Below are 26,912 nucleotides of genomic sequence, written 5' to 3'. Positions count from 1 at the left end.
GACGCTAAGGCAGCCATTTTTTTTGCATTTTTTCTAACGGTATGAGTAGAAAACTGATTCTGTAGCACCAATTCTCAGGCTATTTATATACCATAAGGCAGCGGCACATCTGTGTGTAATTATCACTCTAAGGATGTACAGTTATTGATACTTTATTAATAATGTGATGTGATTTCCCTGCAAATATCTTGCAGTAAAGTCTGCTGTGCTGAGGTAATCGTCAGCCACCATATTTTTCAGATCCATTTTCCAGGTTATACATTAATAGAAAACCAAAAACAGGAGCAGAGAAGGCAAATAAATTAAAAGTATTAAAGGGACAGTAAACACATTGAGATGATTATATAACATGTTTAGTTATGCATAATAAAAAAAACTTTGCAGTGTACGTTCATTATTTATTTTGCCCTCTTTTCACGTAAGTTCTACTTCTCAAAACTTGAAATGCACCCTAGTGACATCTCAGGACTAACTTTACTCCATATCTATCCCTAGTTGGCTCTATCAGATAACAACTAAAAAAACAATATATTGTATACTAACTTTATGACAGTCGTTAGCCTTGTTGTCTGTGGACTAAAGCCCGGATTGGTGGGAGGAGTTTTGGTATTGAAAAACAAATGCAATAAAAATGGTGTTATTTTGTTTTAAAAACGTTTAGACTTGGCTGGTATGTTATTCTATAGCACCACAACACAAATGTTATGTAATTTCAAGGTTTTTACTGTCCTTTTTAACCCTTTCGTGACCGGGTCAAAAAGTCTACATCGGAACAACGTTCCGATGTAGACAAATTGAAATCACGATTGGGTTTGGGGGGCGTCCCTATGACGCTAGGAACGCCCTCCAGACCGCGATCAAATCCTGCAAGCGCAGTAGGCTTCAGGACAGCTGTTAGCTATGACGTATTCCGTCATAACGGCTTTAAAGCCTAGTGACGGAATACAACGGCATAACGGCGTGAAAAGGTTAAAGAGATATGAATCCCCAAAAAGGTCTTTTGTGACTCAGACAGAGAATACAATTTAAAAAAAAAGTTTCAAATTTACTTCTATTTACAAATTTGTTCTCATGGTAATCTTTGTTGAAGAGATACCTATTAGGTGTGTGGAGTACTACATAGCAGGAAATAGTGATGCAGACAGGTGCACGCCTCTTAGCTTGCATCCCTGCTTTTTTAACCAAAGATACCAAAAGAATAAAGAAAATTTGAATATAGACGTAAATTAGAAAGTTGTTTAAAATTGTATACTCTATCTGAATCATAAAAAGAAAAGAAAATTGGATTTCACGTCCTTTAACTCCAGCACAGCTATAGTCACAAGCTGCTGTTTCATGAAGCAAAACTAATGAGGAGTGAAGCATTGCCTAGATATGTAACTGGCAACTTGCCCAGCCAATCGGTAGCGTCGCCACCCACACGATGACTCCCTGATGTGTACAGCTTCAGTAGTAGCCTTGTAATCATTTGTACAGCAGGACAATACAATGAATACATGCAGCTGATGGAAATATATATACACGGTCACGTTAAAGGGACATGAAACACAAACATTTCCTTTTATGATTCAGATAGAGCATATCATGTTAAACTTTCCAATTTGCTTCTATTATAACGTGCTTCATTCTCTTGGCATCCTTTGTTGAAGAAGCAGCAATGCACTACTGGGAACAAGTTGGACACATCAGGTACGCTAGCTCCCAGTAGTGTATTGCTGCTCCTGAGCCTATCTGGGTATGCTTTTCAACAAAGGATAGCAAGAGAACAAATAATTGCTATAATGTGCCAAGAAGTTTGCATGAATTGGCCAGCCAGACTGACCCAACTTTGAATAAGGGTACCCTTAGTCAGTTATCTACTATACTAGCCTGTATACTTCATTATAGATATTGTCTCTTTAAACAAGTTAGTTAAAGGATAGGAACAAGAAGATCTTCCTACTTCGTTTTGGTTGTTTAAATATAATGAAAAAGATTTGCTATATGAAGCATGTAATGAAATATTTACAGCTACTACTATGGTATGATCTGTCTTTTTTATGTAATTAAAGGGACATTAAAGTCAAAATGTAACCTACATAATTCACAAAGAGCAGAGGTTCTAAGCTATTTTCCAATTTAATTCCATTGTCAAATATTGCAAAGTATTTTTATATGTACACTTTCTGAGGCACCTGCTACTACTGAGCATGTATACGTATACTAGTCTGTGTTTGGCTGATGGCTGTCACATGATACACGGGCCCTGCAAATGGGGGGAAAATAAATTTGTCAGAAACAAATTTACTACTTATTTAAAAATAATAGCAAGTGTTATTTAATTGTCTTTTTATTATAATCTTGTTAATTATGCAATTCTACTTTAATGGTTTAGTCTCAAAAGAACGGACAAGAGTTGAAAAAGTTTCTATATCATATAATTTACCGCTTTCTTTTACAGGTGGTGGATGCGGCTGACGTTATTTTGGAGGTTTTGGATGCCAGGGACCCGCTGGGTTGCCGATGCCCGCAGGTAGAGCAGGCGGTGGTACAGAGTGGCACTGACAAGAAGCTGGTGCTTGTGTTAAATAAAATAGGTATGTGCCAAGGTCAGAATTACCCAGTAGTGCCAGTGTACATAAAAATAAGGTTTAAGTATTTTAATAGGAAAATCTGTTACCGCCATTTTGTGTATTAAAATTGTCTGTAGTCAGCGTTGTGTAAAACAGTAACATAGACATTAAAGGACCACTAAATATTGTATAATTGACACATACACAATAAAAAGACAATGCCATAGAACTTACTTTGAATTTGAAATGAGCAGCAGAATATTTTCTAGTAAATTGCAAAGTTACTCTAATGTTCCCCTCCCCTTGCATCACAGTTTACAGCCTTCAGCCAATCACAAAATGTATATGTATGTATATACTGTGCACCTTTGCACGGGCTCAGTAGGAGCCGTGTCTATCTCATTTAGAGCAGCACCTCCCTATGATATTCCCAAGTCCTCAATGGGTTTGTCTCTGATTCTCATTTAGAGATAGGCAGTACATCCCACTCAATATATTTATTCTTCTTTCTTTCTCTCTCTCTCTCTCTCTGTCTCTTTTTTTCTCTCTCTCTCTGTCTCTCTCTCTCTCCTCTCTCTTTCTCTCTCTTTCCCTCTATTCTCTCTCTTTATTTTTTCTTCTCTCTCTTCTTTTCTCTTCTTTCTCTCACCCCTCTCTCTATCTCTCTTTGTCTGTCTGTCTCTCTCTCTCTTCTTCGTCTTCTCTCTTCTCTCTTTCTTCTCTCTCTCTCTCAGTAGTACTTATTTCTGATAGTCTCCAGTCCTCACTGGTCTCTGATTTTCTCTTTCATTAGATCTGGTCTCCAAGCCCATTATAGAGAATTGGCTGAAGTATCTGCGAAATGAGTTTCCCACAGTGGCATTCAAAGCTTCAACTCAGCAACAGAACAAGAACCTGGTATTGTCTCTCTTTTTTGTTTGTGTTCAACCTTTCCCTTCAGTCTTTGCACACCTCAGACAATGTATAGCCATACAAGACCAACATGGTACTTCTGACCTTGTTCTATATTATGAGTAACCTCTCACCCATTCAAGAGAATATTAATTTAGTTACCACTTCTGCTGAAAGCCACCCTTGTATCCCATGTCCTTGTTTGCACTACTTTATAAGCCTTTCACCCATGTATGGTACATGAACAGAACACTTTGCCATCAGCCCTGATTTTTGCCAATAACAGAGTAAAGCTGCCGGAGTATGTTCTTCAGACTGCACCTTGGCAAGGAGCAGGTACTGTGTAGGTCTGAATGGCTTGGGTGACAAGTTACTCAATTGGCTTTATGGCTTGGGTGACATGTTACTCAATTGGCTTTATGGCTTGGGTGACATGTTCCTCAATTGGCTTTATGGCTTGGGTGACATGTTCCTCAATTGGCTGTATGGCTTGGGTGACATGTTCCTCAATTGGCTTTATGGCTTGGGTGACATGTTCCTCAATTGGCTGTATGGCTTGGGTGACATGTTCCTCAATTGGCTTTATGGCTTGGGTGACGTTACTCAATTGGCTTTATGGCTTGGGTGACGCTACTCAATTGGCTTTATGGCTTGGGTGACATGTTACTCAATTGGCTTTATGGCTTGGGTGACATGTTCCTCAATTGGCTGTATAGCTTGGGTGACATGTTCCTCAATTGGCTGTATGGCTCGGGTGACATGTTCCTCAATTGGCTGTATGGCTTGGGTGACATGTTCTTCAATTGGCTGTATGGCTTGAATGACATGTTCTTCAATTAGCTGTAAGGTTTCAGATGTATTTAAAGGGACATGAAACCAAAACATTTTCTTTCATAATTTAGATAGAGAATACAATTTTAAAAATGTTTCCAATTTGCTTCTATTAACACATTTGCTTTGTTCTTATGTTATTCTTTGTTGAAGAGATACCTAGATAGGTATACATGCACATGCCGGAAGCACTACAAGACAGGAAATTGCACTGCCATCTAGTTCTCTTGCTAATGTTTAACATTGTTGCATAACTGCTAACATATAGTGCTGCAGACACGTGCACACTCCTGAGCTTATTAAAGGGACACAAAACCCACATTTTTCCTTTAATGACTCAGATACAGCAGGCAATTTTAAGCAACTTTCTAATTTACTCCTATAATCAATTTGTCTTCGTTCTCTTGCTATCTTTATTTTAAAAAGCAGGAATGTAAAGTTTAGGAGCCAGCCCATTTTAGGTTCAGCACCCTGCATAGCGCTTGCTTATTGATGGCCACATTTAGCCACCAATAAACAAACAGGCTGGCTCCTAAGCTTTAAATTTCTGCCTTTTAAATAAAGATAGCAAGAGAACAAACACAAATTGATTATAGGAGTAAATTAGAAAGCTGCTTAAAATTGCCTGCTTTATCTGAGTCATTAAAGGAAAAAATTGTTTTAGTATCCCTTTAATTTATGTTCCATTAATGAGGCCAAAATATGATTCCACTTAACAAACAAGCAAATCCTGTGCATCTGTCTTGTTTTCTTTTTGTGACTCTCACTTTATTATGCAGCAACAAAGCCGCGTGCCGGTGACACAGGCTTCCGAGGATCTGCTGAGCTCAGGTGCTTGTATAGGAGCCGATTCGCTAATGAAGCTTCTGGGAAATTACTGTCGCAACCAGGATATCAAAACCTCCATTACAGTGGGCGTTGTGGGTATGTTGTATGTGGCCGAGGAAGCTTTAGCAAGAACTGCACAGGCAACGATAATACCACAGATCTCTTACATGGGAAGGTGGTGGCATTATAAACATGAGTGGTCTGCAATGGATTAATTTCAGTCTATTTTGTTTTTATTTACAGGATTCCCAAATGTCGGCAAGAGCAGTTTGATCAACAGTTTAAAGAGAGCGCGAGCTTGTAGTGTTGGAGCCACCCCCGGAGTGACCAAGTAAGTGAGGAAATTGTGATTAACAGTTTGTACAAAATTATACATAAACATTTGTAATTATCATTTGTCATGGTCACTTTAAAGGGACACTGAACCCAAAAAAAAATTATTTTTTGATTCAGATAGAGCATGCAATTTTAAGCAACTTTCTAATTTACTCCTATTATCAAATTGTCTTCATTCTCTTGGTTTGAATGCAAGAATGTAAGTTTAGATGCCGGCCCATTTTTGGCGAATAACCTGAGTTATTCCTGCTGATTGGTGGATAAATTCATCCACCAATAAAAAAAGAGTGCTGTCCAGAGTACTAAACCAAAAAAAGAAGCTTAGATGCCTTCTTTTTCAAATAAAGATAGCAAGTGAACGAAGAAAAATTGATAATAGGAGTAAATTAGAAAGATGCTTAAAATCGCATGCTTTATCTAAATCACAAAAGAAAAAATGTGGGTTCAGTGTCCCTTTAAGGATAGTGACAGCTTGTAGCACTGATCTGCAATGATTTAACCCCAAACATTCCTATTTTTACCCAGGTGTCTACAGGAAGTTCACCTTGACAAACACATTAAGCTTCTAGATTGCCCTGGCATCGTCATGGCAACCTCAACATCTGACGCAGCAATGATTCTGCGGAACTGTGTGAAGATCGAGCAGCTGATGGACCCTGTGGGACCAGTAGAAGCCATACTGAGGCGATGCAACAAAGAGCAGGTGGGTCAGTCACAGGGGTCACCCAGAGGTACCGACCATCAACCAGAGCACTGGTGTGTCCCTGCTAGCTTAGCTCTTCCCTAATAGCTTGTAAATGTGAGTGGCTTTTTACTGTTTACTTGTTAAGATTGAAGGAAATAAGGAAGAACATGCTGGCCTTGTGATCAGGGTAAAGACATTCATTATTTACATATATAGTGTAACGTTTAAAGCCATTAGTTAGCTTTATATATCTCAGACAACACACATGATGCACTAAGTATACATTTGTATGTAATGAAATATTTATCTTTAGGAAGGGAGGACCTTGAATAAAGTTAGAGAAAGTAACTAAAATAAAACTAAGAAATGAGGAAAAACATATGTCAATACCATCATTTATATATAGCGGGAAGGGCAGAGGTGGCATGAAAGGAACCAGATAATTAAGTGGATATTCTGGTATAAAAATATGCTCCATTGTAATAGAACATTTTATTTATACATGGAATACTTCTTTTACTATGTGTTTAACTGCTGCAAAGGATTCAAAAACGCTGTCAAAGTCAAGATTCATGCACCAAATGCATGAAACTTGCACATAGCACTTTTCTGGTATCATGGGAATACAGTAGGCAGCAATCCCATTAAATGTGTTTGCCCTTTGCTAGTATTATAGAAAAGAGACCGAACCAGAAGTATCTGTAACATACAGTACAGGCCGCCTGTCTTGGTGAACTCCATCAGTATCAGATGCTCTAATGTTGTCCTGACCTATACAGACTACACATCTCTGATATAACGTTGTACTGACCTATACAGACTACACAGCTCTGATATAACGTTGTACTGACCTATACAGACTACACAGCTCTGATATAACGTTGTACTGACCTATTGTACAGAATACATAGCTGTACCTCAAGTCATGTGACCTGTAGTGACACTGATATAACGTTGTACTGACCTATTGTACAGAATACACAGCTGTACCTCTAGTCATGTGACCTGTAGTGACACTGATATAACGTTGTACTGACCTATTGTACAGAATACACTGTTGTACCTCTAGTCATGTGACCTGTAGTGACACTCTGATATAAAGTTGTACTGACCTATTGTACAGAATACACTGTTGTACCTCTAGTCATGTGACCTGTAGTGACACTCTGGTATAACGTTGTACTGACCTATTGTACAGAATACACTGTTGTACCTCTAGTCATGTGACCTGTAGTGAAACTCTGATATAACGTTGTACTGACCTATTGTACAGAATACACTGTTGTATCTCTAGTCATGTGACCTGTAGTGACACTCTGGTATAATATTGTACTGACCTATTGTACAGAATACACAGTTGTACCTCTAGTCATGTGACCTGTAGTGACACTGATATAACGTTGTACTGACCTATTGTACAGAATACACAGCTGTACCTCTAGTCATGTGACCTGTAGTGAAACTCTGATATAACGTTGTACTGACCTATTGTACAGAATACACTGTTGTACCTCTAGTCATGTGACCTGTAGTGACACTGATATAACGTTGTACTGACCTATTGTACAGAATACACAGCTGTACCTCTAGTCATGTGACCTGTAGTGACACTGATATAACGTTGTACTGACCTATTGTACAGCATACACTGTTGTACCTCTAGTCATGTGACCTGTAGTGACACTGATATAACGTTGTACTGACCTATTGTACAGAATACACAGCTGTACCTCTAGTCATGTGACCTGTAGTGACACTGATATAACGTTGTACTGACCTATTGTACAGAATACACTGTTGTACCTCTAGTCATGTGACCTGTAGTGACACTGATATAACGTTGTACTGACCTATTGTACAGAATACACTGTTGTACCTCTAGTCATGTGACCTGTAGTGACACTGATATAACGTTGTACTGACCTATTGTACAGCATACACTGTTGTACCTCTAGTCATGTGACCTGTAGTGACACTGATATAACATTGTACTGACCTATTGTACAGCATACACAGCTGTACCTCTAGTCATGTGACCTGTAGTGACACTGATATAACGTTGTACTGACCTATTGTACAGAATACACTGTTGTACCTCTAGTCATGTGACCTGTAGTGACACTGATATAACGTTGTACTGACCTATTGTACAGCATACACTGTTGTACCTCTAGTCATGTGACCTGTAGTGACACTGATATAACATTGTACTGACCTATTGTACAGCATACACAGCTATACCTCTAGTCATGTGACCTGTAGTGACACTGATATAACATTGTACTGACCTATTGTACAGAATACACAGCTGTACCTCTAGTCATGTGACCTGTAGTGACACTCTGGTATAATATTGTACTGACCTATTGTACAGAATACACTGTTGTACCTCTAGTCATGTGACCTGTAGTGACACTGATATAACGTTGTACTGACCTATTGTACAGAATACACTGTTGTACCTCTAGTCATGTGATCTGTAGTGACACTGATATAACGTTGTACTGACCTATTGTACAGAATACACTGTTGTACCTCTAGTCATGTGACCTGTAGTGACACTGATATAACGTTGTACTGACCTATTGTACAGAATACACTGTTGTATCTCTAGTCATGTGACCTGTAGTGACACTCTGGTATAATATTGTACTGATCTATTGTACAGAATACACTGTTGTACCTCTAGTCATGTGACCTGTAGTGACACTGATATAACGTTGTACTGACCTATTGTACAGAATACACTGTTGTACCTCTAGTCAGGTGACCTGTAGTGACACTGATATAACGTTGTACTGACCTATTGTACAGAATACACAGCTGTACCTCTAGTCATGTGACCTGTAGTGACACTGATATAACATTGTACTGACCTATTGTACAGAATACACAGTTGTACCTCTAGTCATGTGACCTGTAGTGACACTCTGATATAACGTTGTACTGACCTATTGTACAGAATACACAGCTGTACCTCTAGTCATGTGACCTGTAGTGACACTGATATAACGTTGTACTGACCTATTGTACAGCATACACTGTTGTACCTCTAGTCATGTGACCTGTAGTGACACTGATATAACGTTGTACTGACCTATTGTACAGAATACACTGTTGTACCTCTAGTCATGTGACCTGTAGTGACACTGATATAACGTTGTACTGACCTATTGTACAGAATACACAGCTGTACCTCTAGTCCTGTGACCTGTAGTGACACTCTGATATAACGTTGTACTGACCTATTGTATAGAATACACTGTTGTACCTCTAGTCATGTGACCTGTAGTGACACTGATATAACGTTGTACTGACCTATTGTACAGAATACATAGCTGTACCTCTAGTCATGTGACCTGTAGTGACACTGATATAAAGTTGTACTGACCTATTGTACAGAATACACTGTTGTACCTCTAGTCATGTGACCTGTAGTGACACTGATATAACGTTGTACTGAACTGACCTATTGTACAGAATACATAGCTGTACCTCTAGTCATGTGACCTGTAGTGACACTGATATAACGTTGTACTGACCTATTGTACAGAATACACTGTTGTACCTCTAGTCATGTGACCTGTAGTGACACTGATATAACGTTGTACTGACCTATTGTACAGAATACACAGCTGTACCTCTAGTCATGTGACCTGTAGTGACACTGATATAACGTTGTACTGACCTATTGTACAGAATACACTGTTGTACCTCTAGTCATGTGACCTGTAGTGACACTGATATAACGTTGTACTGACCTATTGTACAGAATACACTGTTGTACCTCTAGTCATGTGACCTGTAGTGTCAGACGCTTTGCTATAACGTTGTACTGACCTATTGTACAGAATACACAGCTGTACCTCTAGTCATGTGACCTGTAGTGACACTGATATAACGTTGTACTGACCTATTGTACAGCATACACTGTTGTACCTCTAGTCATGTGACCTGTAGTGACACTGATATAACGTTGTACTGACCTATTGTACAGAATACACAGCTGTACCTCTAGTCATGTGACCTGTAGTGACACTGATATAACGTTGTACTGACATATTGTACAAAATACACAGCTGTACCTCTAGTCATGTGACCTGTAGTGACACTGATATAACGTTGTACTGACATATTGTACAAAATACACAGCTGTACCTCTAGTCATGTGACCTGTAGTGTCAGACACTCTGGTATAATGTTGTACTGACCTATACAGACTACACAGCTCTGATATAACGTTGTACTGACCTATTGTACAGAATACACAGCTGTACCTCTAGTCATGTGACCTGTAGTGACACTGATATAACGTTGTACTGACCTATTGTACAGAATACACAGCTGTACCTCTAGTCATGTGACCTGTAGTGACACTGATATAACGTTGTACTGACCTATTGTACAGAATACACTGTTGTACCTCTAGTCATGTGACCTGTAGTGACACTCTGATATAACATTGTACTGACCTATTGTACAGAATACACAGCTGTACCTCTAGTCATGTGACCTGTAGTGACACTGATATAACGTTGTACTGACCTATTGTACAGAATACACAGCTGTACCTCTAGTCATGTGACCTGTAGTGACACTGATATAACGTTGTACTGACCTATTGTACAGAATACACAGCTGTACCTCTAGTCATGTGACCTGTAGTGACACTGATATAACGTTGTACTGACCTATTGTACAGAATACACTGTTGTACCTCTAGTCATGTGACCTGTAGTGACACTGATATAACGTTGTACTGACCTATTGTACAGAATACACAGCTGTACCTCTAGTCATGTGACCTGTAGTGACACTCTGATATAACATTGTACTGACCTTTTGTACAGAATACACAGCTGTACCTCTAGTCATGTGACCTGTAGTGACAGACACTCTGATATAAAGTTGTACTGACCTATTGTACAGAATACACAGCTGTACCTCTAGTCATGTGACCTGTAGTGACACTGATATAACGTTGTACTGACCTATTGTACAGAATACACTGTTGTACCTCTAGTCATGTGACCTGTAGTGACACTCTGATATAACATTGTACTGACCTATTGTACAGAATACACAGCTGTACCTCTAGTCATGTAACCTGTAGTGACACTCTGATATAACGTTGTACTGACCTATTGTACAGAATACACTGTTGTACCTCTAGTCATGTGACCTGTAGTGACACTGATATAACGTTGTACTGACCTATTGTACAGAATACACTGTTGTACCAATAGTCATGTGACCTGTAGTGACACTGATATAACGTTGTACTGACCTATTGTACAGAATACACAGTTGTACCTCTAGTCATGTAACCTGTAGTGACACTGTGATATAACGTTGTACTGACCTATTGTACAGAATACACAGTTGTACCTCTAGTCATGTAACCTGTAGTGACACTCTGGTATAACGTTGTACTGACCTATTGTACAGAATACACAGCTGTACCTCTAGTCATGTGACCTGTAGTGACACTGGTATAACGTTGTACTGACCTATTGTACAGAATACACAGCTGTACCTCTAGTCATGTGACCTGTAGTGACACTCTGATATAACATTGTACTGACCTATTGTACAGAATACACAGTTGTACCTCTAGTCATGTGATCTGTAGTGACACTGATATAACATTGTACTGACCTATTGTACAGAATACACTGTTGTATCTCTAGTCATGTGACCTGTAGTGTCAGACACTCTGATATAACGTTGTACTGACCTATTGTACAGAATACACAGCTGTACCTCTAGTAATGTGACCTGTAGTGTCAGACACTCTGATATAACGTTGTACTTACATACGCCTAGATTTAGAGTTTTGCGGCCAAAGGGGTGCGTTAGCTAAGCGTGCTTTTTTCCCCCCGCACCTTTTAAATACCGCTGGTATTTAGAGTTCACAGAATGGCTGGGTTTTCAGTGCGTTAGGTTCCAAAAAGGGAGCGTAGAGCATAATTTAACGCCACTGCAACTCTCGATACCAGCAGTGCTTACGGACGCGGCCAGCCTAAAAAACGTGCTCGTGCACGATTCCCCCATAGAAAACAATGGGGCTGTTTGAGCTGAAAAAAAACCTAACACCTGCAAAAAAGCCGCGTTCAGCTCCTAACCCAGCCCCATTGTTTCCTATGGGGAAACACTTCCTACGTCTGCACCTAACACCCTAACATGTACCCCGAGTCTAAACACCCCTAACCTTACACTTATTAACCCCTAATCTGCCGCCCCCGTTATCGCTGACCCCTGCATATTATTTTTAACCCCTAATCTGCCGCTCCGTACACCCCCGCCACCTACATTATCCCTATGTACCCCTAATCTGCTGCCCTAACATCGCCGACCCCTATATTATATTTATTAACCCCTAATCTGCCGCCCCCAACGTCGCCTCCACCTAACTACACTTATTAACCCCTAATCTGCCGACCGGACCTGAGCGCTACTATAATAAATGTATTAACCCCTAATCCGCCTCACTCCCGCCTCAATAACCCTATAAGAAATAGTATTAACCCCTCAGCCAATCGGATTGAACTTGATTCTGATTGGCTGATTCCATCAGCCAATCAGAATTTTCCTACCTTAATTCCGATTGGCTGATAGAATCCTATCAGCCAATCGGAATTCGACGGACGCCATCTTGGATGACGTCATTTAAAGGAACCGTCATTCGGCGAGTAGGCGTCGGTAGAAGAGGATTTTCCGCGTTGGCTGGAAGATGATGGCTCCGGAAGAAAGAAGAAGATTGAAGATGCTGCTTGATAGAAGACTTCATCCCAATGATGGACTAATTCAGCGCCCGCTTGGATCTAGACTTCAGCCCGATGATGGATTTCTTCAGCCGCCGCTTGGATCCAGACTTCAGCCCGAGGATGGACGTCACTCTTCAGCCCCCCGCTTGGGCTTGGATCAAGACTTCGGACCCTCTTCTGGACCGATCGGTGAACCTGGCATGGTGAAGACAAGGTAGGGAGATCTTCAGGGGCTTAGTGTTAGGTTTATTTAAGGGGGGTTTGGGTTAGATTAGGGGTATGTGGGTGGTGGGTTGTAATGTGGGGGGGGTATTGTATGTTTTTTTTTACAGGCAAAAGAGCTGAATTTCTTGGGGCATGCCCCGCAAAAGGCCCTTTTAAGGGCTGGTAAGGTAAAAGAGCTTTGAACTTTTGTAATTTAGAATAGGGTAGGGCATTTTTTTATTTTGGGGGGCTTTGTTATTTTATTAGGGGGCTTAGAGTAGGTGTAATTAGTTTAAAATTGTTGTACGATTTTTCTTATGTTTGTAAATATTTTTTTATTTTTTGTAACTTAGTTCTTTTTTATTTTTTGTACTTTAGTTAGTTTATTTAAATGTATTTATTTGTAGGTATTGTATTTAATTAATTTATTGATAGTGTAGTTTTAGGTTTAATTGTAGGTAATTGGAGGTATTTTATTTAATTAATTTATTGATAGTGTAGTGTTAGGTTTAATTGTAACTTAGGTTAGGATTTATTTTACAGGTAATTTTGTAATTATTTTAACTAGGTAACTATTAAATAGTTATTAACTATTTAATAGCTATTGTACCTGGTTAAAATAATTACAAAGTTACCTGTAAAATAAATATTAATCCTAAAATAGCTACAATATAATTATTCGTTATATTGTAGCTATATTAGGGTTTATTTTACAGGTAAGTATTTAGCTTTAAATAGGAATAATTTATTTAATAATAGTTAATTTATTTAGTTAGATTTAAATTATATTTAAGTTAGGGGGGTGTTAGGGTTAGGGTTAGACTTAGCTTTAGGGGTTAAAAAATTTATTAGAATAGCGGTGAGCTCCGGTCGGCAGATTAGGGGTTAATGCTTGAAGTTAGGTGTCTACGATGTTAGGGAGGGCAGATTAGGGGTTAATACTATTTATTATAGGGTTATTGAGGCGGGAGTGAGGCAGATTAGGGGTTAATAACTTTATTATAATAGCGGCGCGGTCCGGTCGGCAGATTAGGGGTTAATAAATGTAGGCAGGTGGAGGCGACGTTGAGGGGGGCTGATTAGGGGTTAATAAATATAATATAGGGGTCGGCGGTGTTAGGGGCAGCAGATTAGGGGTACATAAGTATAATGTAGCTTGCGGCGGCGTGCGGACGGCAGATTAGGGGTTAAAAATGTTTAATAGAGTGGCGGCGATGTGGGGGGACCTCGGTTTAGGGGTACATAGGTAGTTTATGGGTGTTAGTGTACTTTAGAGCACAGTAGTTAAGAGCTTTATAAACCGGCGTTAGCCCAGAAAGCTCTTAACTACTGACTTTTTTCTGCGGCTGGAGTTTGGTCGTTAGATTTCTAACGCTCACTTCAGCCACGACTCTAAATACCGGCGTTAGAAAGATCCCATTGAAAAGATAGGATACGCAATTGACCTAAGGGGATCTGCGGTATGGAAAAGTCGCGGCTGGAAAGTGAGCGTTAGACCCTTTAATGACTGACTCCAAATACCAGCGGGCGGTAAAAACCAGCGTTAGGAGCCTCTAACGCTGGTTTTGACGGCTACCGCCCAACTCTAAATTTAGGCATTATTGTACAGAATACACTGTTGTACCTCTAGTCATGTGACCTGTAGTGACACTGATATAACGTTGTACTGACCTATTGTACAGCATACACAGCTGTACCTCTAGTCATGTGACCTGTAGTGACACTGATATAACGTTGTACTGACCTATTGTACAGCATACACAGCTGTACCTCTAGTCATGTGACCTGTAGTGACACTGATATAACGTTGTACTGACCTATTGTACAGCATACACTGTTGTACCTCTAGTCATGTGACCTGTAGTGACACTGATATAACGTTGTACTGACCTATTGTACAGCATACACAGCTGTACCTCTAGTCATGTGACCTGTAGTGACACTGATATAACGTTGTACTGACCTATTGTACAGCATACACAGCTGTACCTCTAGTCATGTGACCTGTAGTGACACTGATATAACGTTGTACTGACCTATTGTACAGCATACACAGCTGTACCTCTAGTCATGTGACCTGTAGTGACACTGATATAACGTTGTACTGACCTATTGTACAGCATACACAGCTGTACCTCTAGTCATGTGACCTGTAGTGACACTGATATAACGTTGTACTGACCTATTGTACAGAGCATACACTGTTGTACCTCTAATCATGTGACCTGTAGTGACACTCTGATATAAAGTTGTACTGACCTATTGTACAGAATACACAGTTGTACCTCTAGTCATGTGACCTGTAGTGACACTCTGGTATAACGTTGTACTGACCTATTGTACAGAATACACTGTTTTACCTCTAGTCATGTGACCTGTAGTGACACTCTGGTAAAACGTTGTACTGACCTATTGTACAGAATACACAGTTGTACCTCTAGTCATGTGACCTGTAGTGACACTGATATAACGTTGTACTGACCTATTGTACAGAATACACTGTTGTACCTCTAGTCATGTGACCTGTTGTGACACTGTGATATAACGTTGTACTGACCTATTGTACAGAATATACTGTTGTGACACTCTGATATAACGTTGTACTGACCTATTGTACAGAATACACAGTTGTACCTCTAGTCATGTGACCTGTAGTGACACTGATATAACGTTGTACTGACCTGTTGTACCTCTAGTCATGTGACCTGTTGTGACACTGTGATATAACATTGTACTGACCTATTGTACAGAATACACAATTCCTCATTATGTTCCCTCTCTGTCACAGATCATGCAGCACTACAAGGTGACAGACTTCAGAGACACGCTGGAGTTTCTGGCCATGCTTGCTAAACGACAAGGAAAGCTGAAGAAAGGTGGGACACCAGACCATGAGAAGGCAGCTAAATCTGTATTAACAGACTGGGTGAGGTGAGTAGTAGTTTTATTGTTTGTGTCATGTCGCTTCCTGTTGCTATACAATAAGCTTGGAGTGTCTTTATAGGCGTAGAATTCTTTATTTCCGTCTCTTAGGCTGCGTTATTTTGTTGTCAGCTTGGAGCACTATTTTCCCACAACTTTTTAAAGACACCAGACGTAGCTATATTTTGCCTGTGTTCCTGGGTGCTTAATCTCAAAGCTCTCCCTGGGCCTCAGACCATTGTATTGTTTGCCAATTCTGGCTGGTGTGTGTGTTGCTGTCTACTCTTTGGATTCTGACTTGGATACTGTATTGGTACCAGGGTGGATAAAAATACATGATTTAAAAATAATAATTTAAGAAAATCTGTTTGTTTTTTTCAGTTAAATCAGATTATTTTATTTATTTAAAGGGACATGATACCCACATGTTGAAACACTTGAAAGTGATGCAGCATAGCTGTAGTAAAAATCTGACTAGAAAATATCACCTGATCATCTCTATGTAAAAAAAGGAAGATATTTTACCTCAGAATGTATTTTTACACCCTACTGTAAAGAACTTTAAGCAGCCAATCAGTATGCCTGTCCCGGGACCTTCAAGGTAGCGTGCCTCATGTACACTCATGTTATTTCCCATATATTAAGGAAGTTTACTATGAAATCTCATGAGATCACAGTAAAATAGTTCATGACCTCAGCACTGCTGATGCTGATTGGCTGCTGTTCATTTCTTCTTTTTTTTTTACCTGCAGCTGGCCAGTAACTAAAAGATAACTTTTTACAGAACACTTACTCTGGTGAGCTGAGGAAACTGTGAGGTAAAATATCTTCCTTTTTTACATAGACACGTTCAGGTGATATTTTCTTGTCAGCTTTTTACAGTTATGCTGCATCACTTTCAAGTGATTTAGCATATGAGTATTATGTCCCTTTAAGCCAGGGAGCACTTCAAAAACAAAACAGAAATGTTATTAAACGAAGAAAACTATTATACTTTTGAAATCTTGAGCTCATTTTATCAAACGCAAAAAGTACATAAGACATCTTACTATGCAGTGTTTAAATTACAGTATCTATCACAGCTGCTCCTGAGAGCATTAAACCTTTGCACCAGGCGTATATGTGCGATTCTCTTTAATGTACACTTCCAAGAAAAACTCAGGCGCTCCATTAATTCAAATAGATTTTATGTTTTACTAACAGGAGATTTTAACGCACGGTAAGGCTATGTACAGGGAGGGCGGTCATGTTGTGGCGCCCTCTGTCTTAGGGTACAGTGCCACAAGCTATATTTAGCCACCAATCAGCAAGAGCTACCTAGGTGCTGAACCAAAAATGGGCTGGAGTAAATTCAAAAATTGCTTAAAATTGCCTGCTCTATCTGAATCATGAAAGAAAAAAAATTGAGTTTCATATCCCTTTAAGAAAGAAATCGCTAAATGCACATGCCTATTGTATAGTATCTGCAATTATTTTTTTTTAAAGGGATATAAAACATTTTTTTTTTTTACTTTCATGATTCAGACACCGCACACAATTTTGAACAACTTCCATAATTTACTACTTTTATCAAGTTTGCTTCATCCTTTTGGTATCCTTTATTGAAGGAGCTAGCTCTACACATCGGGCCAATTACAAGAGGCATATATGTGCAGCCACCAGTCACCAGCTATATACCACAAGTGCTTTGCTGCTCCTGAGCCTACTTAGGTATGCTTTTCAACAATGGACACAGAATGAACAAAGCAAAATTTGATACTAGAAGTAAACTAGAAAGTTGTAAAACTGAGTAGGTTTAAAAGGTATCACAACCTTCAACATATTGTGTTAAAGCTGGAAGTGCTTGTTTATGCTTCTGTTTTCGATGCCTAAGTCTGCTGCAGCTAGATCAACTCTAATATTTTATTTATTTTCTGTTCTCTTCTCACAGCGGTAAAATCAGTTACTTTACACATCCACCAGAGACCCATACGCTGCCCACGCACATCAGCGCAGAGATTGTCACAGAAATGGGGAAGGCGTTTGACTTTGAAGCTCTGGAGATGGACAATAAAGAGTCTTTGTCAAGTAAGAGTAACAGGGAGCTTAGAGGACGCATTTTGCTAGCGGACCGTAGTAACGGCAAATGTTAATACCTTGTTGTCCATAGACTGTAAGAGTTAGGGTGATGCCGTTATAGTAGTATTAAAGGGACACTAAACCCAATTTTTTTTTATTCCATGATTCAGACAGAGCATGCAATTTTAAGCAACTTTCTAATTTACTCCTATTATCAATTTTTCTTCGCTCTCTTGCTATCTTTATTTAAAAAGCAGGAATGTGATGCATAGTAGCCGGCCCATTTTTTGTTCAGAACCTGGGTTATGCTTGCTTATTGGTGGCTAAATGTCAGCCACCAATAAGTAAGTGCTATTCATGGTGCTAGATCTAAAATGGGCTGGCTGCTAAGATTTACATTCCTGCTTTTTAAATAAAGATAGCAAGAGAACGAAGAAAAATTGATAATAGGAGTAGATTAGAAAGTTGCTTAAAATTGCACGGTCTACCTGAATCATGAAAGAAAAAATGTGGGTTTAAGTTATTGCCCATATCTCATAAAACAAAACCTTGATGTGGCAGCCTCTTGCTTTGCAATGTGTTGCAGCCCTATCGGTAGTCACAGGGTTAACCCTAGCTATAAAAGGTGACTATACATTATGCAGTAACTTCATAGACATTATAGTCTTGTTGCATATATCATGTCTCTGTTTTACAGATACATTAAAGGGACAGTCGAGTCCAAAAAAAAAGTTTCATGTTTCAAATAGGGCATGTAATTTTAAACAATTTTCCAATTTACTTTTATCACCAATGTTGCTTTGTTCTCTTGGTATTCTTAGTTGAAAGCTAAACCTAGGAGGAGGTTCATATGCTAATTGAAGGCCGACTCTAATCTAAATGCATTTTGATAGTTTTTCACCACTAGAGGGCATTAGTTCACGTGTTTCATATAGATAACATTGAGCCCTTGCACGTGACTTTACCATGGAGACAGCTCTGATTGGCTAAAATGCAAGTCTGTCAAAAGCACTGAAATGAGAGGGCATTCTGCTGAGGCTTAGATACATGGTAATTACAGAGGTAAAACGTGTATAATTATAACTGTGTTGGTTATGCAAAACTGGGGAATAGGTAATTAAGGGATTATCTTTTAAAACAACAAAAATTCTGGTGTTGACTGTCCCTTTAAACTCTGATATTAAGGGGTGGGAGATTTGTATCGTGTGAGAGTATCCTAAAGATCTGTTACAGTGCTGCCCTTTGACAAACAGACAATAAAAGACACTGTGCAAACAAGGCTGCATGGAAACTCTGCTAGATAATTACTTTAGCAATCCTATGTTCCACTCAGCCTTGTTTGCAAATTCTCTTATTGCGTGTTTTATAACTGTCCTTAATCATCCTCAGCAGGAGAGAGAGATAAATAGAAACATTTTATGTTCAAAAATGGCAGTGCCCATCACTTTATAGAAACTCAGTGGAATTTAGAATACAAGCAACTTTTTCAGTTAAAGGGCCATTATAGTCGAAAAATTACATGCTCTAATTGAGCATGCCATTTTAAGACTAGCAACCCTGCGCACCTTTGTGTGTTTAACCCACAGAAAGGGGTTAAACACACAGTAGAAAATACCACTCAAGACCCTCTGAGCACTGCTGATCAATGGTAGAATCCATTTAAGGAATGCTCTGCTCTCTGAAAAGTACAATTGGGCTAAAAGAGGCTGCTCCCAGGTGGTAACTCGCCATAGAACAAGCTACGGATCGGTTTGTTCCTGGTTGAGCGCTTCTCTTTCTGTTTGCATAATGACCCTGGGGAAGTCTCCCTAAGGGGGATGGGAGAAACTAGACGGGGAATCCTTGTCCATTGTGCTTAGAGGAATATAGCAGCACCTCACTGATGAGGCCCAAAGAAGGTGAAACAGTCGTCTGGGGTTGTCTTGTTCATTACTGCAGAGCAAAGTTGGCTTTTCCAGCAGGAAGTGCTACTCAGAAACAAGTTTTATTCATATATCAGTGATATTTATAATCTTTATAAAAATGTTTTACCATATAGAATAACAAGAGCTGTTATATAAACACAGCAATTTTTATTTAATGAAAACAATTGTTCAAACTAGGGACATCACAAATCCTTACCTTTTTTCTAAAAAAAAAAATATTTATTAATTTCTGAATCTCTAAATATGTATAAAAGTCCTAGTCCATACTCTTATATCCAAACAATGTCAAATTGTAAAGCGACAGTACACTGTAAAATTGTTTTTATATTAATGTATTTTTCACCTGCTGCAGAGTATAAAATGTATGAGTAATTGCATTTTCACGTTTATTTGTGTATATGAAGTAACTGGTTTTGTGCTTTTAAACCACAGCCTATAGCAATGGGTTGAGCTTGGAGGAAATATCAGATTTCATTATATTATCACTTTGTGTACTTTACTGTGTGTAATATCAGATCTCATTATGTTATCACTTTGTGTACTTTACTATCCTGCACCCCACTGGGGGTGTAATTTCTTCTGCTGGCTGAGTTTACTTAGGCTATTCAATAGCTGAGACTCCAGTATTAAAACTTTCAGTATAAGTTGGGATACCACAGGCTAAATCAGCTATTTCTAAGGCCAAACATAGGGGTAAAAGATCTACTTGTAAACAATTTAATACACTCCAGCAGGTAAAATGGATCATTGGGAACAATTTAAATGGGAGATTTGTTTTGGGTGAATTGTCCCTTTGAAATCACTTTGTGTTGATTACTGTAGGGTACCTTACTTTCCGTGTGCGTTCCTTGTTGATGCAACCCTGGATGGGCCGCTTTAATCCTTACTCCAGCTGTTTGACCGGAGTTCACTTCTCCAAAGAAACCCAAACAGACGCTCTGTGGCGTTCCTCTCCTTTGGCGGGTCTCTCCCCTCAGTAAATTATGTGACTTAGTTGGTCACGTGATGGATGTCGTTAGTAGCAAAACAGTTACTATAGTTGCCAGGGATAGCTGTTACTTAGTTATTTTTATTACGAACTTATGTAAAGTGTTGCAGGGGCATTTCCTATGTTAGAAGTCCCTTCTTTAAACAGTTCTGGAGTCTGGTTTTATAGCAACTGGCCTTTGTGCAATGACAATATAATGCTCATATCTTGTCTTCTCTGTTCTTATATCTTTACAAACTCCATAGAAGAATTTCAATATCTATGTAAGAGCAATTGTCAATCCTTCTTAAATATATATGTTATATTTAGTAATGATCTGCCATTAAATAGAGGAGTATGTAGTTGATACATTTCATCCCTTTGGGTTTTTTCAAGATACTCCTACTATTTATTCAGTTACATTTAAATCCTATTCTTGTTAGTCATTGGTCAGAATTGTCACATAATTCTATTGGTTAATTACAGTTTGCCTTTGTTCACTGAAGGTGGGCTGCTTTTTTTTTAAGGTGGTATTTTCCTAATAAAACAAAGCTCTATTTCATATTCCTAAAATTATACTTTATTAGTTTAAAATTGTTACCAATTTAAAATCATATTCTCATTTAATCATAGCAAATTTATATACATCATTATAAAAAAAAAACATGTCAAATTCAGCATTTAGATGTAGAGTTTTTAGTTCATATCAATTCAGCCTCTTTCACTCAAAGTAGCTGCCCCTCCAATCTGGTCTCAGTTTACCTATACCTCAAATTTAAAGGGACACTGAACCCAAATTTTTTTATTTCATGATTTAGATAGAGCATGGAATTTTAAACAACTTTCTAATTTACTCCTATTATCATTTTTTTTTCATTCTCTTGCTATCTTTATTTTAAAAGCAGGAATGTAAATCTTAGCAGCTTGCCCATTTTAGGTTCAGCACTATGGATAACACTTGCTTATTGGAGGCTTACATTTACCCACTAATAAGCAAACTTAACCCAGGTTCTCAACCAAAAATGGTCCGGCTCCTGCTTTTAAAATAAAGATAGCAAGAGAACGAAGAAAAATCGATACTAGGAGTAAATAATTAAGTTGCTTAAAATTGCATGCTCTATCTGAATCATGAAAGAAAAAAAAATTGGGTTTAGTGTCCCTTTAAAGTCACAGTCTTATTATGGGTTTCTCTAAAATGTTTATTTAAATGAGTATCCTGTTCAACCCTATATTGCATAGATGTTCGTTAATTATCTCCCTAAGGGTTCTTGTCGTATACCTTATGCATCGTCTTTTACAAGAACTTTCTATTAAATAGACTACACCTTTATCCTGACATCTTATAGTCTCATCATAAATTCTTCTTCAGATATATAATTCTCTCTCTTACAACTATCTACATGACCTGCAACTGAAACATGGATTAAAGCTGCTCAGCTCCTTAACCCAAAGCTCAAATAGTTTACTGTCCCTCTGCCCATTTTTGTAACTCGCTAGGTGCAAGAATAGATGTAAGATAGTTTTTCCTGTAGATAAGCTTAGGATAGGGGATAACTATCACATATTACGGCATCTGATAAAATCAGATCCTGTGCTGTTCGTTCCTGGTTGAGCATTTCTCTTTGTATTTGCATAAGAAACAATTTCAAGATGCGTTTAAATGTGGCCCCTCATTTCTCAGAGGTACAGTCCGCACCCCAGGGTATTGCATTGGAAGTATCAGGGCTGACGACCGGTGCTGCTCAGGAGGTGGAGGATGTTGAAGTGGAAGAAGCTAGTGAAGAGGAGGAAGCGCCAATTGATGCTATGGAAGATGACGTTGATGCAGAGGTAACACTGACAAATACACTTGTGTATAGCACAGATCAGTCTGGGCTACAAAGGTCTCTCGTAGGATTTTGTAAAGCCAAATTTTAACTTGATAATTGTGCATCTCATTAAAGGGATAGTAAATTGTAAGTACCTTTCTAATTTACTCCTATTAATTTTTTTTCCGTTTTCTTTGTATCTTTATTGATAAAGTAGGAATGTAAGCTTAGGAGTCAGCCCATTTTTAGTTCAGCACCCTGGGTAGCTTGCTACTGGTGGCTAAATTTTAGCATACATACGTCGCTGGTAATTAGGGGTTAAAGAGATTACACTCAAATTTACATCTAAGCATTTCATCTCAGAATTCTGACTTTATTCTAGAATTTCACGTTGTTTTTTCCCAATTTACTTTAAACTGAAATTGACGACCGGCAATAACGTATTTTATTATACCGTTAACATAATGATTTTTTTTCCTGCTCTAGTTTGGACCAATGACTGTGGAAATTAAAACAAAAAATAAAACGCAAACCGAAAAGGAGCAAGTTGTGCCCAGAGCTCCCAGTCTGCAGGAGATCAGTGCTGTGGACCCTCTACAGCAAGGACAGGCCCTGCGTGCGGCCGGCAAGAGGAGGAAGAAGCTGCAGAAGAGAGCGAGTAAGTAATGGTGCTAAGGAGGAGGGTAGCGACATCAGTGATTTGTGTCTTCCTCTGGATAAGGGCTGGACTAGGAATAAAAAGCAGCCCTGGAAAAATTTGAAGACCAGCCCTATTTTCCATTGAGTCCATAGAATGGTCAACCCCCATTTTTGTCAAGGGGATTTAATGGCACTCATTCCCCCAATATTTTTTTCCAGAAATACATTTTTAATAAAAACAAAAACAGATTGTTGTTAAATAGGCTCTTTACAACCCAATTTAATCCGTGACTCCCTTAATTATTATACGGTCATCTGCAGAAGACACTCAAAACAATGTGATTTGCCTAGAAACTATTAAAAGGAGCGATACTAAAAAGAGAGACAGTCTAATCAAAATAAAACTTTCATGATTTAGACAGGGCATGTAATTTTAAACAACTTTCCAGTTTACTTTTATCATCAAATTTGCTTTATTCTCTTAGTATTCTTTGTTGAAAGCTAAACCTAGGTAGGCTCATATGCTAATTTCTAAGACCGTCTCTTATCTCAGTGCATTTAAAAAAATTAATTCACAGCTAGACAGTGCTAGTTCATGTGTGTCATATAGATAACATTGTGCTCACTCCCGTGGAGTTACCTAGGAGTCAGCACTGATTGGCTAAAATGAAAGTCTGCTTAAAACTAAAATAAGGCGGCAGTCTGCAGAGGCTTAGATATAAAGGTAATCAGAGGTAAAAAGTACAGTATTAATATAACAGTTTGGTTATGCAAAACTGGGGAATAAAAGGGATTATAAACAATAAAAATTCTGAAGTAGACTGTCCCTTTAACTAGGCTATAAACCATTAAAAAGGAGGGCTACAAAAATGGTACATGGTCTAAGAAATAAGATTTAGTTAAAAAGGGACATGAAACCCAAATATAGTTTAAGATAGAGAATACAAAAGTTTCCAATTTGCTCTGTTCTCTTGTTATTCTTTGTTGAAGAGATATCTAGATAGGTAACATGCACATGTCTGGGGCACTACATGACAGGAAATAGTGCTGCCATCTAGTGCTCCTGCTAATGTATAATATTGTTGCAAAACTGCTGCCATATTGATGCAGACACGTGCACACTCCTGAGCTTACTTTATGCTTTTCAAACAAAGGATAACAAATACAAAGCACATTTGGAAAGTTGTTTAAAAATATTATGCTCTGAATCATGAAAACGTTTTTGGATTTTCCGTTTATTTAATATGTAAAGTTCCAAGAGAAAAAAAAAATTATATATATATATATTTTGAGGTGATATAGCTGCTTCGCCTCATCGCCCCCTTAAATTGTAGCTGGCCAGTCCCAGCTGCTGCAGCCCCCGGCAAGCCTGGTGTCCTGGTAGGCCAGTGATCGCTAACCTTGCCGCCTCTGGTTTGGCACTACATTTCCCATTATGCTCAGCTAGACTACAGAGTGCTTAAGAATCATGGGAAACGTAGTTACAAAACATCTGGGGTGCCAAGGTTAGCGATCACTATGGTAGGCCAATCCAGCCTTGTGTCCTGTATACAACAGTGTTCATTCCCGCCTTTTGTATGTGCACACAAAGGCTTATATCACATCTCATAAAACTGTGCATCAAAGAGCACTCATTGCAATATATAGAATGAATGTATCTGCCTTACGATTGGTGAATTCCATAGTGGGCAGTCAATAGGGCACCTGCATTATATGTACACAATAAAATTACAGAGCAGCTGTAGATTTTTCCTTTCACTTATTCTTTTTTTGCAGATAAAATTGCAACAAAACTATCCGATTCGTTGACATCGGCCATGAATTTTAGCCTGTCTGATGACTGAGCTGAACAAGAGAGACAGCGTTTCCTGTAATTATGTACAGAACTTGACGGACAGTTACATTAGTGATCCACAAGGACAATGACTAGAACACAATATTGCCAAACTAAAATCTCATGGACATAGTGGCTCACTGTCTGGAACTGGATATCATTAAAAATAAATGCATAAGTTATATGGTTGGAATTTGTCAAGGAGTTTGCTTTGGTTATATTTACTAAAAAAAGGTACGAAGGGTTAAAGAATGCAGCAGATTTGTTTTATAAATAAAATACAATTTTATTTCACATAAAAAAAAAATTAAAACAAGTCAAACAGTTTTAGGCCATTTGTCTAAAGTGCACAGTCTGTGTCAGGTGGTTGCAGCTTCCTATCGGGAATGTTACTGGGCTGCCATAGAACTGCTGAGAGACGCACCACTGCGCAGGTTGTACCGCGGAGTCTGCAACAGAGAAAGAATAGTGATGTATTATTCTGCAGCTACCTGCATAAGCACTAAATGTGATCTGATCCCAGCTACAGGACAGACAGATTAGGTAGGAACTATAGCAACAAGAGGAACAAAATAAATATCTAAATTAGTAATAAAACACCCATTACACGCTGAAATAAAAAGAAACATGGTATTGCTAGGGCTTCTCTCTCACGTGCTGCACACCATTATTAATCAAGACTGGGAGATACAGAACCGAGTTCTCTTTATTTAAAAGGGATACAAGACCCAAAATTGCATGCTCTTATTTACTCCTATCTTTATTTTACTCCTATCTTTATTTTAAAAAGCAGGAATGGAGCGCTTACAAGCCGGCCCATGTTAGGTTCAGCACCCTGGATAGTGCTTGCTTATTAGTGGCTACAAAATAAGCTGATCTCTAGAGCAAGAAAAGCTGCTAAACACATTCATGGCTAACAAGCTCATTTTAGTTCAGAATCACTGTGCCAGGTGTGCTTTATATGGGGGGGGGGGGGATTTAGTCCCTTTGTCTATTAACGTTGATATTTAGGGGCTTCCTGAGGGGTCCTATCCCCCTAGATAGGGTCCTAACTGAGTCCATTGGATTGGACTGTGTAAGAAGTATCCTAGGGTAGACACAAACTTTACAGCATTTATAATTTTAACATTAGGTTTTGAATATTAGCACACACAAAAAGTATCCAACGCCAGGTGGGTGGAGCGCAGGATATGACGGAAGAGCAGAAGCAATGTTTCCGTACACAATGGCGTGTTGTGCACCATTATTAATAAAACAGACCTTCACCAGTGAGACTCATAGCAACAAAGTGCAAGTAGTAATCACGTACCGTTGGTTCGGGCACAGGAATATTGTAAACAGCAGGCTCAGAGACACGGGAGCTCCGACCGCGACTGACTCTGCGTGATGGGGAGCGACTTCTCCTCTTTGGCGTGCTTGTGACATGAGCCTCCACTGAAGAAATAACCACTTGCAGTTTTAATGCGGTGTGTGTTTATATATAATTATTTTAGTTCATATTTACCTGGCCACCAGAACTAACTGCCCCCAACAATCACAACCATGTCTACATACATTGCTGTTCACACGTTAGACATTCCAGTCAAAATTTAAATGCACATAGATGAATTACATCTTTGAATAGAAACAGATTTGCAATATACATGTACTAGCAAAAATGCTTCT

The 26,912-nt window shown here is 38.8% G+C and overlaps 1 protein-coding gene across 1 annotated transcript in view; it reads left to right on the top strand.

Moving 5' to 3' along the window:
- The window catches only part of GNL3L (G protein nucleolar 3 like), a 47,223-nt gene extending 21,787 nt beyond the window's left edge, over window positions 1–25,436 (top strand). The window contains exons 6-15 of the mRNA XM_053696243.1: window positions 2,441–2,576; window positions 3,346–3,449; window positions 5,054–5,198; window positions 5,346–5,433; window positions 5,964–6,141; window positions 15,883–16,025; window positions 17,947–18,083; window positions 22,648–22,796; window positions 23,261–23,432; window positions 25,190–25,436. Coding sequence (XP_053552218.1) covers window positions 2,441–2,576; window positions 3,346–3,449; window positions 5,054–5,198; window positions 5,346–5,433; window positions 5,964–6,141; window positions 15,883–16,025; window positions 17,947–18,083; window positions 22,648–22,796; window positions 23,261–23,432; window positions 25,190–25,257 — 1,320 coding nt within the window. The 3' untranslated portion in view covers window positions 25,258–25,436. The remainder of the gene's footprint in view (window positions 1–2,440; window positions 2,577–3,345; window positions 3,450–5,053; window positions 5,199–5,345; window positions 5,434–5,963; window positions 6,142–15,882; window positions 16,026–17,946; window positions 18,084–22,647; window positions 22,797–23,260; window positions 23,433–25,189) is intronic.
- The last annotated feature ends 1,476 nt before the right edge of the window (window positions 25,437–26,912 follow it).

Source organism: Bombina bombina, chromosome 12 (genome assembly GCF_027579735.1).
Source record: "Bombina bombina isolate aBomBom1 chromosome 12, aBomBom1.pri, whole genome shotgun sequence".
Taxonomy (NCBI): Eukaryota; Metazoa; Chordata; class Amphibia; order Anura; family Bombinatoridae; genus Bombina; species Bombina bombina.
The sequence above is the reverse complement of the archived record's forward strand: the minus strand, read 5'-3'. Positions and strand labels throughout refer to the sequence as shown.